Source organism: Sapajus apella, unplaced genomic scaffold, assembly GCF_009761245.1.
Source record: "Sapajus apella isolate SASKATOON/1434 unplaced genomic scaffold, GSC_monkey_1.0 scaffold64, whole genome shotgun sequence".
In the NCBI taxonomy this organism is placed as follows: domain Eukaryota; kingdom Metazoa; phylum Chordata; class Mammalia; order Primates; family Cebidae; genus Sapajus; species Sapajus apella.
This window is the reverse complement of record NW_022437004.1, coordinates 12,327,133-12,340,987: the sequence shown is the minus strand read 5'-3', so window position 1 is coordinate 12,340,987 and position 13,855 is coordinate 12,327,133. Positions and strand designations below refer to the sequence as shown.

Below are 13,855 nucleotides of genomic sequence, written 5' to 3'. Positions count from 1 at the left end.
GAAAAAGGCTCAAGTTCAGACTCAAAATCATTACTTTGCACATGGACGATCTAATCCCTGCTGGGCTTTCAATTTTGAGATACTTGGTTTAGAGATAAAATCAAGCAGCAGACACCTATAAGTGTGCTAATTTCAAAAGGAGGTAGCCACTGTCTACTTTTCAAGTCAAAACAACAAAAAAAAATTCATTGATTTTCTGCAATGGTTAACAATGAACAAAGCGTTGACTTAGAACTAAAAATTTTTCAATTTTAGGGCAAGAGTATGACAGAAATGAAATAAAGTCAAGCTCCTCCCTCTTCAAGTATTTTAACCCCTGGTTGAAATCTTCTTCTAAATAATGCCTGTCTATGCCCTCACCAGAATGAGCAATCCTACCTCGTATTCTATTAATAATTATACCTAAATTTATTAATTGGGTCAAATCCTCCCCTAAACTATAAGCTCTCCATACAAATACAGCCATGTGTCACTTAATGACAGAGATATATTCTAAGAAATGCATTGACAGGTGATTTTGTCATTGTGTGAACATCATAAAATTCACTTACACAAATCTAGATTGCATAGCCTACCACATACCTAGGCTATATGGTATAGCCTATTGCTCTTAAGCTACAAAATCCTATAGCATGTTATTATACTGAATACTCTAGGGAATTGTAACACAATGCTAAGCACTTGCATATCTAAACATAGAAAATGTATAGAAAAAATTCAGTACTATAATCTTATGGAATCATCACGGTATTATACATATGGTCCATGGTTGACCAAAACATCATTATGTGACACATGATTGTAGTTGTTTAATTTTGTTATGACATGGGAAAGAAAGTTAATATCTTTATTTTGTAGGTGAAAAACAGGCTTTTGAGAGGCTGTGTAACTTGGCTAAGTGCAAGAAAATTGAGACTCATAACCAAATTATTTGGGCTATAAATCCCATGCTAATTCCAGGACATCGTGAAATGACACACATGCAAAAACAATTCATAAATTAGAGAGTGGCATTTCTAGTTTTCTTTATTTCTTCTGCAGTGCACATTGCCAACTAACACTCCCATGGGCAACCCAGACTTATGCACAATTCCTGGCACGCCAACTTCAATTTGATCCCTTTTTCCTGTGCTGAAGAATGCACGTAAGAATAACTTTTAAAGTGGCAATCTTGACTGTGCCAGTTTATGAAAATAAAAACCTTATAAAATGATAGCACATGTCAGTACTTTAACCGTATTTTGTTAATCATTTTTTTGTAATATCTTTCCAAGGGCACTAAGACCACATGATTGAGAACTGTAGCTACAGATAATTAATTTTTATTTCTGTCAGCTCTTCTCAATTTCTTTCATTGTTGCCTTTTCCTTTGCATGTCACTTGTTTATTAATATTCCCTAGCTCCCTTTTATTTTTATGACCTGGCAATTTTATATACCCCAAGTAACTACAATGGTACTTCCATTAAATAATGTCCTTCTCTAGTCCTTCTCTAGTACTAAGCTCTTTTGAACTCCAGAAGCAACTACTCAACTGCTTATTGATTCAATTGATCCCCCCAACTCCCTTTACCCCCATCAATCTGCTCCATCTTCCAATAACCTGGTCTGCTAATGAAGTTATTATTTGTCCAGTATTCCATGCTGGAAACCTGGCCATTATGTTTCATTCCTCCTGCTCGCCATCTTCCACTTCCACTTGCTCTTTCAGATGCCCGTCTCTTTGCATGTGTAGTTTCTTCTTGAATGTCCTCCTCCTCTCCTTACCCCATGAAATTCTCATTAAAAACAACAATAACAGCACACACATCACTTCTGTGAAATCTTTTCTAACTTCCTTAGGCAGTTTGCTATTCCCAAAATACTTTGTTCATACCCTGTTATATCATTTAACATGTTGTAACCATTTATATTTATGTTAGTCTTTACATTGTAAACTTCTAAAGAATACATCTCATTTCTCAGTGTTTTAATGTTCAGCATAATCCCTGGCACAAATTAGATATTGAATAAATGTAAAATGAATGAATGCATGCATGCATGACAAAATGAAATGGACAATCTCAATTTCCTTATGCTGAGGATATTTCCCTTAGAGGGAGATCAGGCTTGAAAAAAGAGTAGTGTTAAAGAAGTCAGTATTAGTTGGATCACGGGTACATTCAGGTGCTAAATTGGTGCTGTTGGGCAAGTTATATAACATTTAACTAAATTTTTGCTTTCACTAACCTTACTTTCAGCAATAATCACTTTTTTCATCTGTAATATTATAATTATACTATTAATAATAGTCCCCGCCCATCTCCAGTTTGGTTGGCATAAAGATAAAATTCAAAAATCTTTCTGAAATTATGATTTCTGGCTCATAGTAAGAGTTCAATAAGTGATTTTATTGAAAGTGGGATATGTGTTTTGGCATGGAATGGAGACGCCGCCAGAGATTTTCTCATGAACATAAAATATATTGCAAGTAAGCTATTACGGTGCAAAATATTTGATGCATGTTTTCCATTTTAAGCTTTGGTTTGTAAAATAATAATAAATTATTTACCAAGTACAGAGCAATTCCTCCTCCTATTAAAAAGCCACAATAGACATCAACTGGGTGGTTTTTATATTGAGTTATCCGTGTTAGCCCGCAGATTATTCCACAGATGATAAATGTGAAGACCAAGAGAGGTTTCAGAAGTTTAGAAGAATCCGTTAATGTGGAATTGAAGTACATCTTAAAAATGGAAGAAGTGGGTTAAGTATGTTAGAAAGGACATTTTATTAGTAAATTGTAATCAAATCAAAAGTTAAAAGTCTGATACAACTGACTTCTATTTTACTGTTTCATCCCCCCTTCTTAATGGCTATGTTCTATACCCACCAAGAAGGGAAATACATGATGAAATTTATCTAATAAATAACAGATCTGTCATTTAATTACATGAAAGTTGGAAAAATACCAAGGCAGTAGTTAACCACTTAACTGCTTAGCCTCCACGTTAATTGTCACATAATTTCAGTTCATTCTTCTCAGGAAAGACTTCACGACTATTGTATAAATTAGATGCAATGACTATTTATTGTACATCATTTCCAAATTTACAATGACCTAAAATTTATTGTTACAGAAATACTAAAGTGGCGTGTGTGCGTGTGTGTGTGTGTGTTTGTGTGAGAGAGAGAGAGAGAGAGAGAGGGAGTTTTTGTGTGTGCGTGCATGTTGTATGTATTTGTGGGTACTTATTATGATTCTTTCAGGTTTAGTAACATTCCTGTAATTCAGAATATCCTTCCATGAAGTATAATGTTAAAGGAATACCAGAATAAATAAATACTATTATAACTGTGTAGAAAGATTCTTTTACTGTGCTATTTTTATAGTAGTGTTTGATTTCTGCTTTGGATGCCATTGTATTGAAAGACCGCAGTGCTAAATTTACCATTCTGTTATTACATGGCTATATTATCTAGTTAGTCACCTGGAGATATCATTCATTCCTCAGATTTTCTGTAGAACACAGCTTAACAAAAAAGAACCAGTTACTTACCGAAACGTACACAGCTGCAAAGGCAGCAAGGGTTGCATGTTGAGAAGGGAAGGACTTTCTGCCAAAAGAAGATAGTCAAATTATGTCTTGTAGTTCAGACACACTGCTAGCAATCATTTCAAAGGCCCCGAGTGGTTAAAATATTCAAGTTAAAAGTCACAAGGCAATAAGCAATAATTTTATTTTCTGTTCAGCTTTCTGGTGAAAGACCTGAGTGATAAAATAAATACTGCTAATCACCATTAATATTAACAAATAGTAGTGATGTACTTTCAAGTAAAAAGAACTGCTGGCTTGGCAAGGGGCCACTTCATTACATCACTAGAATGATGGTTAAAAGCAGAAATGGATTAGAAAACATAATTGTTCTTTGTTGTAAGAATTACACCAGTTCAAAGTAAAAGTTCATAAAACCTAGGGTTTCAAGGCTTTAAACTTTTTCTATTCTCCGAAATACATTGTTTTATTTACATAAAAATTTTAAAAAATGAAGTTATTTTCTCCTGTCATTGGATCTAGATGTGTTTTGTTAATAGCCTAGAAAGCATAAGAAAAGTCTAACTTTTAACAAAGGTTTCTCTACAAAATTAACAAAATGTAATACATTTTATAATAATTTCACCTCAAGAATCATAGATCGTCTTACTTAGCTAACCAGTTTAAAGAGCAGGCAAGGATAGCAGAAGAGACACTGAAAAGGGTAGGCAAAAGAAGAGAGATTTGTTTCAATGAATTAAAAAATTAGAAAAAATAAAATTTACTTAAATTGGTGCCTTCCTCAGTATTTGGTACTATGATAAAGAAGATCCCCATTTAATACAGATAAATTAATGTAATAGGACTGAGAAAAATATAGACAATATAGGTCTTGGCTGTAGGTTCAAAATTAATCAATGATGCATGAGAACCATATTAAGGCTTTATTTCTTCAGGTGTACCAATTAACTTATTCTTGACTCCTTAATCAATATTTGGGAGCTCATTGAATGGGAAATGCAATTGTTACAATAATTGATTGGCCCTTATCCCTCTGTAATTTATTTCTTTTGAGCCTCTAAACTACTGTCTCTTTTCATGTAAGTTTATTTTTGCTTTATTTATAAAAATGTAATGCATTGGTATTTTCTTGAGTTTCCTTTACATTCTAATGTGTAAGCCCAGAAGCTATGCACACCTGAGTTCATTCAAAGAAAACATATGCAATCCTAGATGTTACTCTTTCTCAAACTTTACAAAAAGAAAAATTCACATTTTTGTAGAATGTATAATGGAGATATAACTTTCATACATGTTTAGTCTTCCATTTAAACCAGTACAAAACTTATTGACTGTCAGCCATGACTGACTATAAATATTCTGAAATAAACCATTTATAGTAATCTAAAACCATAGTGAATATAGGATCGATCACGAAACATGGTGGAATTTGATGATATAAGGACTAATAGCAAGAATGTGAGGCTGAAATTTTGAGACATAGAGAAGAATTTGGAATAAGCCCCCAATGGGATTCTATGGCTTCTTTTACTGAAGAGATCATTGAATTGAAAAGAAAAATCATTATGACTGAAAAAGGCATGCTTAAAATGATACTTTAAGCAGCAATTGAATAATGAAAACAATGATACAGAGTGTTTTTAGATCTCAGATTCTAACCTGCCACTGTTGATAACTGTGAGGTCAGATCCTGAGCAAATATCTTCCACAATGTAGGAATTTTCTTTGCAAGATACATTCAGAGAGGTATAGTTTGGTTTGCACACAGTCAGAAAGTAAGGTGCCTGATATCCCGTGGACAGTTGTATAATATCTGTAATGAGAGCTGTAGAGCATAGTCCAAATATATGAACACCTATAAGCAAAATGAAGGAAACTGTTAACCAAGTTTGTGGTTGTGTCTGCATCAAACATATTCATTAAACATTAATGAATCAAGATCTTTAAATCTATTGTGTTCATTTTCTCTAAATTAATTTCAAGAAGATAGTATAGAGAATTCTCAACTTCTAAACAGATAGTTAAGGCCAAAATAAAGACAATGAGTATCTCCAAAGTCGTAACTTTAGGTACTTTCGTTAATTTGGTTATAAAGGGCCAATTCTTACCATTAACCACAAGTCACTTGCTAGACACTTGGAGCATGCTAAGATATGATCTGAGAGGGATTAAATGTGAAGAATGAAGCAAAATTTAAAGTAGTTTTAATTTGCTTAGCATGTTTAAGTTTCCAGGGTTGTTTCCCCCGATGGTCTCTAACTCTAGCCACATTTGTCACATCCTACAGAATCCATTCTAATTCTCTTCAAGCTGTGATCTTACTAGGAATGCTAATTAAAAAGAGAAGAGATCGGGCCGGCCCTGTCATGGAAACAACAATCGTATCCTAGGTACCCGAATGTGGGGAGCCTACCTTGAGTGTATGGAATTTGGACATGATGTTCTTATATCTCTTGGTCCAAATTCTTTTTTCTCTCTCTCCTAGGACCAGTCTTAAACCATAAGATAACAAATCCTTGCATTTGTATGTGCAAACGCCATGCCTGCTTGAAGTTGCTTGCCTGGCCTTATCTGTGGGAGTCCAGCTTTCTGCTCACAGGCACATGATCTGGAACCTGCTCACTCTAGTTCTTCTTGCCACCCTAGATTCATTCTGACTTGACAGCTTGCATTCTGATTCATGAGTTGCTCATGGAAATCGTTATGAGAGGACCAGGGTAATTCTCCAGTCACCGCCTCCAGACCAAGAGTGCTGGCTTGCACATTACCCTGTTTTGCATTTTTCTTCACTGCTTATTGTCACCTAACCACCACTCCTCCATCGCTTCTCCACCCACACACCTGGGATTCATGACACAGAAACTTTATTTCTACATTCGAATTCCTAGAAGCATTCAAAGACTTACTTCTTCCCTTGGATAATGAGACTTTCTAGACCTATTGCCGATGCAGGTTCTGGAACATTGTTCTCTAGGGTAGAACAGATCATCCTTCCAGTCAAAAGAGGATATATGGCCCATTGTCCACAGTATTTTATTTTAGGGAATATTTTCTCTGAGATCAGCTACATGTCCTGGAGTTTATTTCCTTGCCTGAGTTTGTGATGCTGTTAAGTGGTCTATTGTTTTCTTATCATCTCAATGTGATGGTAAGAAAATGCTTAGTGGAGCACAGTGTGAGGCGTGAGTTAGACCTGATTTTTCCTCTTGCCAGAAAGAAAGTTGTGTATAATTCTCTACTAGGGATTAAGTGAAGCCATTATTTATTTTGAACTTATATGTTACAGGTAAAAATAACTTTACCCTGACGTACTGGGAATGAGTAGAAAACATTCAGGTTGGTGTGATGTATTGTGGGTGACTATTCAACTATGTTAAAAAAAATTAAAAGACCTGTGACTGGAACAACATTGAGATGGTCCCATGCTAAGTAGAAGGGATGAAGGTTTAGAAACTGGTTTGATTCAGATGCTGTTTAGCCAGGTCTGTAGATTTTCTATAGGTCTCATAAAAGATGAAAGGCAACATTAGAGGCTATAGCAAAGGAAAAATGGCCACGATGCAGTACTCAATGGTGACATTTCAAAGTGTAGTAACTTCTGGATGAAAACACTCCAGGACAATTGAAATGGAGCCACTAAGGTGGCTAAAGTAATTTCGAAGAGTTATCTATTCATTCTGGCCTGCTGACGTTTGTTCTCCATTTTGAAAACGTGAACACAGATCCAGTGAAACCATTTTAAAATAAATTCATGCTTCAACCAGAGCTAAGGCAAAAATACATTGAAATGCATGGCATAAGAGCTCTCAAAACAAGGGCTCTGGCTGTAAATAACACATTTCAGATACAAAGCCCAAATTTTGGTGTTTTAACAGTTTCTTGTAAACTGTAAAACTCATCATGTACTGAAATTACACATCTAAATTATAGTGTTAGAGATTTAATATCTATGATTAAATATAACATTTCTACTTGAAAAAACATTTTCTTTCTTTGTGATTCCTCATACCCACCAACGAATCTGACGGCTCGTCTGAGAAAGGAGTTGAAGTTGCAGCCTCCGGCATTAATGTTGGGCTCCAGTCCAACCCCATTTCTTCTTTTGGAGAGGCAACAGTAGAGAATTCCTTCTCCTACCATAATCTGCAAAGACAGAAGGGTATTCAGGAAAAAGCATGTTGGAATACCTATCAAGCCAACAGGTTTAAAGGAATTATATATCACTTTTTAACATATCCATTCAATAAAGTAAAATACAAATTTTCTTAAAAGCTTTAGAGGCACAGCAATTTCTTCTGAGAATTTGATCAAGCAGTGAGAAGTAAATAAATAGGCTACTCTAATGAGATTTAGTATGGTCTTCTCGACTCTTATGTACTGGAACATTTTACCAGCAGATTAGGTCCATAAGCCAACTTGCGATTGAGCAGAAGGATCAATCCAAGGGAAGTGTGTAACTGCATAAAAGCATTATCTATAGCATAGCTGTCCCATAAATATTTCTGCAAAGATGGAACTATCCTTTGCACTGTCCAATACGGTAGCTACTACCCGTATGTGGCTATTCATCACTTGAAATACAGCCACCACAAATGAATACCTGAATTTTTAATCTTATTCCATTGTATTAATTATTTAAAAATTAAATAAACTTAAATGTAAAATGAAGTGGCCACAGGTGGCTAGTGGCTATCTTATCAGAGAATGCAGATTACAAGAGAATCTAGGTCAGCAGGGTAGTATTTCCTAGGTATAGATATTTAGACAACGTGTTCACAATGGACAGAGAATCATACAGCAGTATCAGGAAGACTCTCTTAAGGAACAGGGCACTTTGCTGCAGGATTTTAGGACCTGTGAGATCAATAAAGGAACTCAATATGACTTAGGCAAGATTTTCTTCAGTAATTTTTCTTTGAAACCTCTTGCTGTACCCTAAATTGAATCACATCTCTGTGTATGTGGCAACCTTAGCATCTTGTCCTTTCCTCTAGCATAGCGTTATGAAATCATTCATTTGGCTCTCTCACTAGACTAGGGCCCTCTGAGGGAAGAACCATTTCTTATTTACTTTTCACCTTCACTGTCTAGCACAGTGCCTGCCAACAGTGAGATTTACATTTTTGGCCTTTTACTGTGAAACTCACATTTGCTAACCACCTTAGGCATTTGGGTTGTCAATTATTCCGTACAACAGAAGCAAGATTTAAAGTTGTCAATTTTATTTATGAAAATTTTTGTCAAATATTTAAGACCATTGTGCCTAAAAGATTGTTGTGAAATTAGATATTGGTTTGCTATAAATGTGTGGGGCTGAGGAAAGTAGGATTAATGAGATACTGACAGTCTCTGAAATACAAGTAATCATGTCACCGTAAATATTATAAACTTGGTTAGGGCTGAAACAGGTTTTCTAGGGGAAACTTCTCAGTTCTCATTACCAGCTTAACATTTATTTTATGAAGTGTTCAAAATTATACTTTAAAAAAAAAAAAAAACTAATGACAGTAAGCCTATGGCCTTCTACTTTGAATGTTTAAATTGCTATATTTAGTTCTGTAGGGAATGTGGTACATGTTTAAAGATAAAGAATCTTAATTTGTGTAAAAAATTTAAAGAACAATTATCATAGTAGAGCTGTACCCATAATCATATGTATGAAAATCATGTGGCATAATAAACTCTTTTAAGATCAGTCGTTATAGATACAATCAAAAGGAATTCATTTCAAACAATTGGATGTTGAGTTAACCATTTATACTTTTTGAAAAAATAATCCTACATTAGCACTTCAAGTTAGACATGGACATTCAATAGGTTCTATACTCTGTGTAAACAGATACAACATACTACAACACTTACACAGAATAATATAACTGCTACCTCAAATTTATCATTTCAAGAAAATTAACCATTTATCCCTGAAATGTACTGTGACCCAGCTAAAAGCAATTAATTTCATCTTCACTTCCTCAATAAAAATTCTGTGAATAACTTTGTTTTTCTCTTTATAATTATATGTGTAATGATTCACAACTTGTCCCTAAGTGCTGAATTGCGTAAGAATTAATCTGTATAGAAAAATGTGCCTTGTCATAAAATACAACAGTCATTATCCCAAATGACCTTGAGATTTCAGAAGTTTGTTTTTGTTTTTGTTTTTGTGACAGAGTCTTGCTCTGTCACCCAGGCTGAGTGCAATGGCATGATCTCAGCTCACTGCAACCTCTGTCTCCCAGGTTCAAGCCATTCTCCTGCCTCAGCCTCCAAAGTAGCTGGGACTATAGGCATGCACCACCACACCCGGTTAATTTTTGTATTTTTAGTAGAGTCAGGATTTCATCTTGTTGTCCAGGTTGGCCTCGAACTCCTGACCTCAAATGATCCACCTGCCTCGGCCTCCCAAAGTGCTGTGATTGCAGGCATGAGCTACCACACCCCGCCAAGAGTTTTGTTTTGGTTGTTTGAATGTGTTCAAAACTCATATGTAAGGAAGGTGCATCAACACTTTTTTGGCTAGATCATGTAATATGGATAGAGATCTCTTGTCAGTATTCTGACATCACCCAACTGTCCCTCTCATTAAATAGCACATTTTCTCCTCACCTTCACTTCTGTCACTTAACCTCAGCTAATATCATTTATGAGTTTTCAAAATAATTCAATTTGGCTTAAAGATAGGTCTTCTCAGGGACTGGGGAGATGTTTCCCAGTGATTTTCCAAATGCCCAGCTTATTTCCCCTTTTTGAATGGCATATTGTTGTACTGCCGTATGGTGTCAGAATTTAGGTTCTGATAAGAAAATTATTTGTTTCTGTTACATTTGTAAACAGAAAATGGTTTATAACAAGTATCTTTTCACAAACTCTGTTTTGTGCTGTACCCAACCCTAAAAAACAACAATGCAATTTGTTGCTGTTTTTGTGTCAAGTATCATGGACAGGTTTTGGGAGGAGGTATTACAATTACTTCAGGGGAAATTTTGAGAGGAAATATATTTCTCAGTACTGTGAGAACCCTGTCCCTGAAATAGTTATCATAGGAAGAACTCCCAATCCAAAAAATCTTTCTTATAAAACAATACAATAACAATTATTATAGTATTCATCATAGTATCTTTAAATTTTCAATGAATGAATGTTTTTTGGAGGCCCCAACATGTCTAATATTTTGCATATTGATTGTGTAGTCTCTTAAAGCTAAGACTATCCTCCAGAAGTTACAATTAAATTCTGATAGAATTTTTTTCTATAAAATTAGATGTATTAATTCTTTAATGATATGTAATAAAATTGTATTTCCAGGGAAGAAAAGCACACTTTTTTTTTCTGTTCACATAGACTTTATGAAGATTTATGATAAACCCAATTAGTCTTACTTGTTTTCTCTGAGAAATAATCTCCAAGAACCTAAAACAGAATGCTTGTTTTATCACTCTAAAGTAAATGCAAATTGAACATTAAGGAAGAAATTTTTCAATTTAAGGGCAATGTCAGAAAAATAAAAATATACATTTCATATAAATGAAATACATTTTTCCACTTTTATATATAACATTACAGAAACAAGTTATTTTTAAACATCTCTCAAAGCATTAAAAATCTGGAAAGCAAATACTGAATGATTCATATTTAAATTACTGCATAAAAGTTAACCGATCTTTTAATTCCTGCGAAGGTCCTTTTGGAGAATCTTGTTGAAGCGAGGCCTTTTGCTTTGCTTTACCTTCCCTCCACTCCACGTGGTGGGCAGCAGCTCTCCTCACAAAAGTCCTCAGACACCCATTCCCAAACTGAGCGTTCTGCTTGCCTCCCTACCCCTTCTCACTACCCCATTTTTGGGACAGGCTTATGTCACCATAAAGATAGAAAAGAAAATGGCATCTTTGAATGTCATAAATTAGAGTCCGTTATTTTTATTTTCAGGAAGATAGGGGAAAGGAGTTAGCACAGCTGCATCTGTAGGAAGGTTAGAGACAGAATTATGGTTCTAGAACAAGAGAGCTGCAAACAATATAGGATCACTGTTGAGAAAATGTATGTTTGGGGAGAAGCCCTTCAAAACCAAGAAAAAAAATGAAATTGAGTGAAATCTAGAAGTATAGTATATGTTTGGAGAGAAAGTTGTGGCAAACTGTTTGATGTTAGCAAAGTCAAATCTGTCTCACCAACCAGTTGGTTACATAAAACCTATGAAACCAGTGTGTTAGGAAAGAATGGCTGTCATCCTGGAATATCTGGAAGTGATACAGGGAAATCAGGAATCCTGAAGTGTAAATAGTCCCCTAGTTTGCCTTTCCTTCCATGAAGAAGCATGCAGCAGCTATGGAGGCTCTGTGGAGACCCAGGAATGGAGTGGCACCTTTGCCGAAGGAGTTGGCACTGGATTACCCAGGTCAGCCTGGTGGAAGGGAGCCATGGTGGAGTTTCCTTTTATTTTTCAGGTCTCAAGAAAGAAAGCTTTAATGCCAGGTCCCTCAGAAAGCACCCCAAACTTGCATATTGAGAATTTATCATAGGATGTAAAGGAGTCAACACAAGCAGGCACACAGTGATAACGCCAAGTTTATCGTCCCCAGGACATGTAACAGTGTCAGCAAAGGAAGCAACATGAAATAAATAGTGCTGGCCGGTAGTGCCACAACTAAATTAACTTTCCTAGCAACTTGATAAAATGCCCTAGGGGAAATTCCTTATTTCTTTCTCTTGCCTGGTTGCTCTAGTCAGAGTATCTGGATATATACAAGGCAAATTGTTTATATGATTAAATATCAATACAGCCTTTATAACAGAGGCATGATCACTTTGTATAGTATTTTATGTAATTCATTTCAAATTCATAAATATCAATCACAATAATTTTGAGCACTTTACCCAAATTAGTATATGTGCTTTCTGGTGTGACAGTATGACAGATTTAAAGAATTTATATATACATAAACTTTATATATATTATAAACTCTATCTATCTATCTATACTTTTATTTTAAGTTCAGGGGTACATGTGCAGGATGCGCAGGTTTGTTATATAGGTATATGCGTGTCATGGGGGTTTGTTGTACTGATTATTTCATCACCCAGTTATAACACCTAGTATTCATTGCTTACCTTTTCTGATCCTTTTACTCCCCCTAATCTCCCAATCTCTGCCCTCAAGTAGGCCCCAGTATGTATTTTTCCCCTCTGTGTGTCTATGTATTCTCATTATTTAGCTTCCACTTATAAATGAGAACACGTAGTATCTGGCTTTCTGTTCCTTTGTTAGTTTGCTAAGGATAATGGCCTCCAGCTCCATCCATGTCCCTGCAAAAGACATGATTTCATTCTTTTTTATGGCTTCACAGTATTCTATGGTGTATATGTACCACATTTTCTTTATCCAGTCTATCACATCACTGATGGGCATTTAGGTTGATTCCATCTTTGCTATTGTGAATACTGCTGCAATGAAGATACATGTACATGTGTCTTTATAATAGAATGATTTCTATTCCTTTGAGTATATACCCAGTAATGGGATTGCGGGTTGAATGTTAGCTCTGACTTTAGGTCTTTGAGGAATTGCCACACTGTCTTCTACAATGGTTGAACCCATCAACAGTATATAAACATTTCTTTTTCTCCACAACCTCACCACCATCTGACATTTTTTGACTTTTTAGTAACAGCCATTTTGACAGGTGTGAGATAGTATGTCATTGTCCTTTTGATTTGCATTTCTCTAATGATCAGTGATGCTGAGTTTTTTTCCCATATGCTTGTTGGCTGCATGTATGTCTTCTTTTGAGAAGTGTCTGTCCATGTCCTCTGCCCACTTTTTAATTGGATTTTTTTTGTAAATTTATTTAAATTTCTTACAAATACTAGATATTAGGCCTTTGTTAAATGCATAATTTTCAAAAATTTTCCCCCATTCTGTATGTTGTCTGTTTGTTGACAGTTTCTTTTGATGTGCAGAAGCTCTTTTGTTTAATTAGATCACATTTTTCAATTTTTGCTTTTGTTGCAACTGCTTTTGGTGTCTTCATCATGAAATCTTTGCTCGTGCCTATGTCCTGAATCATATTGCTTAAGTTGTCTTCCAGGGTTTTCATAGTGTTGGGTTTTACATGTAAGTCTTTAATTGATCTTGAGTTGATTTTTGTATCGGGTGTAGGAAAGGGGTTCAGTTTCAATTTTCTACAAATAGCTAGCCAGTTATCCCAGTATCATTTATTGAATAGGGAATCCTTTCCCTGTTGCTTGTTTTTGTCAGGATTGTCAAAGATCAGATAGTTATAGGTGTGTAGTCTTATTTCTGGGTTCCCTGTTCTGCTCCAT

General features: G+C 35.3%; 1 protein-coding gene across 1 annotated transcript in view; it reads right to left on the bottom strand.

Annotated features, from left to right (window-relative positions):
• Positions 1 to 13,855, bottom strand: part of PLPPR4 (phospholipid phosphatase related 4) — a 43,128-nt gene that overhangs the window by 4,625 nt on the left and 24,648 nt on the right. The window contains exons 3-6 of the mRNA XM_032247961.1: positions 7,549 to 7,678; positions 5,195 to 5,390; positions 3,539 to 3,596; positions 2,551 to 2,724 (exon numbers count right to left, since the gene is read on the bottom strand). Coding sequence (XP_032103852.1) covers positions 2,551 to 2,724; positions 3,539 to 3,596; positions 5,195 to 5,390; positions 7,549 to 7,678 — 558 coding nt within the window. The remainder of the gene's footprint in view (positions 1 to 2,550; positions 2,725 to 3,538; positions 3,597 to 5,194; positions 5,391 to 7,548; positions 7,679 to 13,855) is intronic.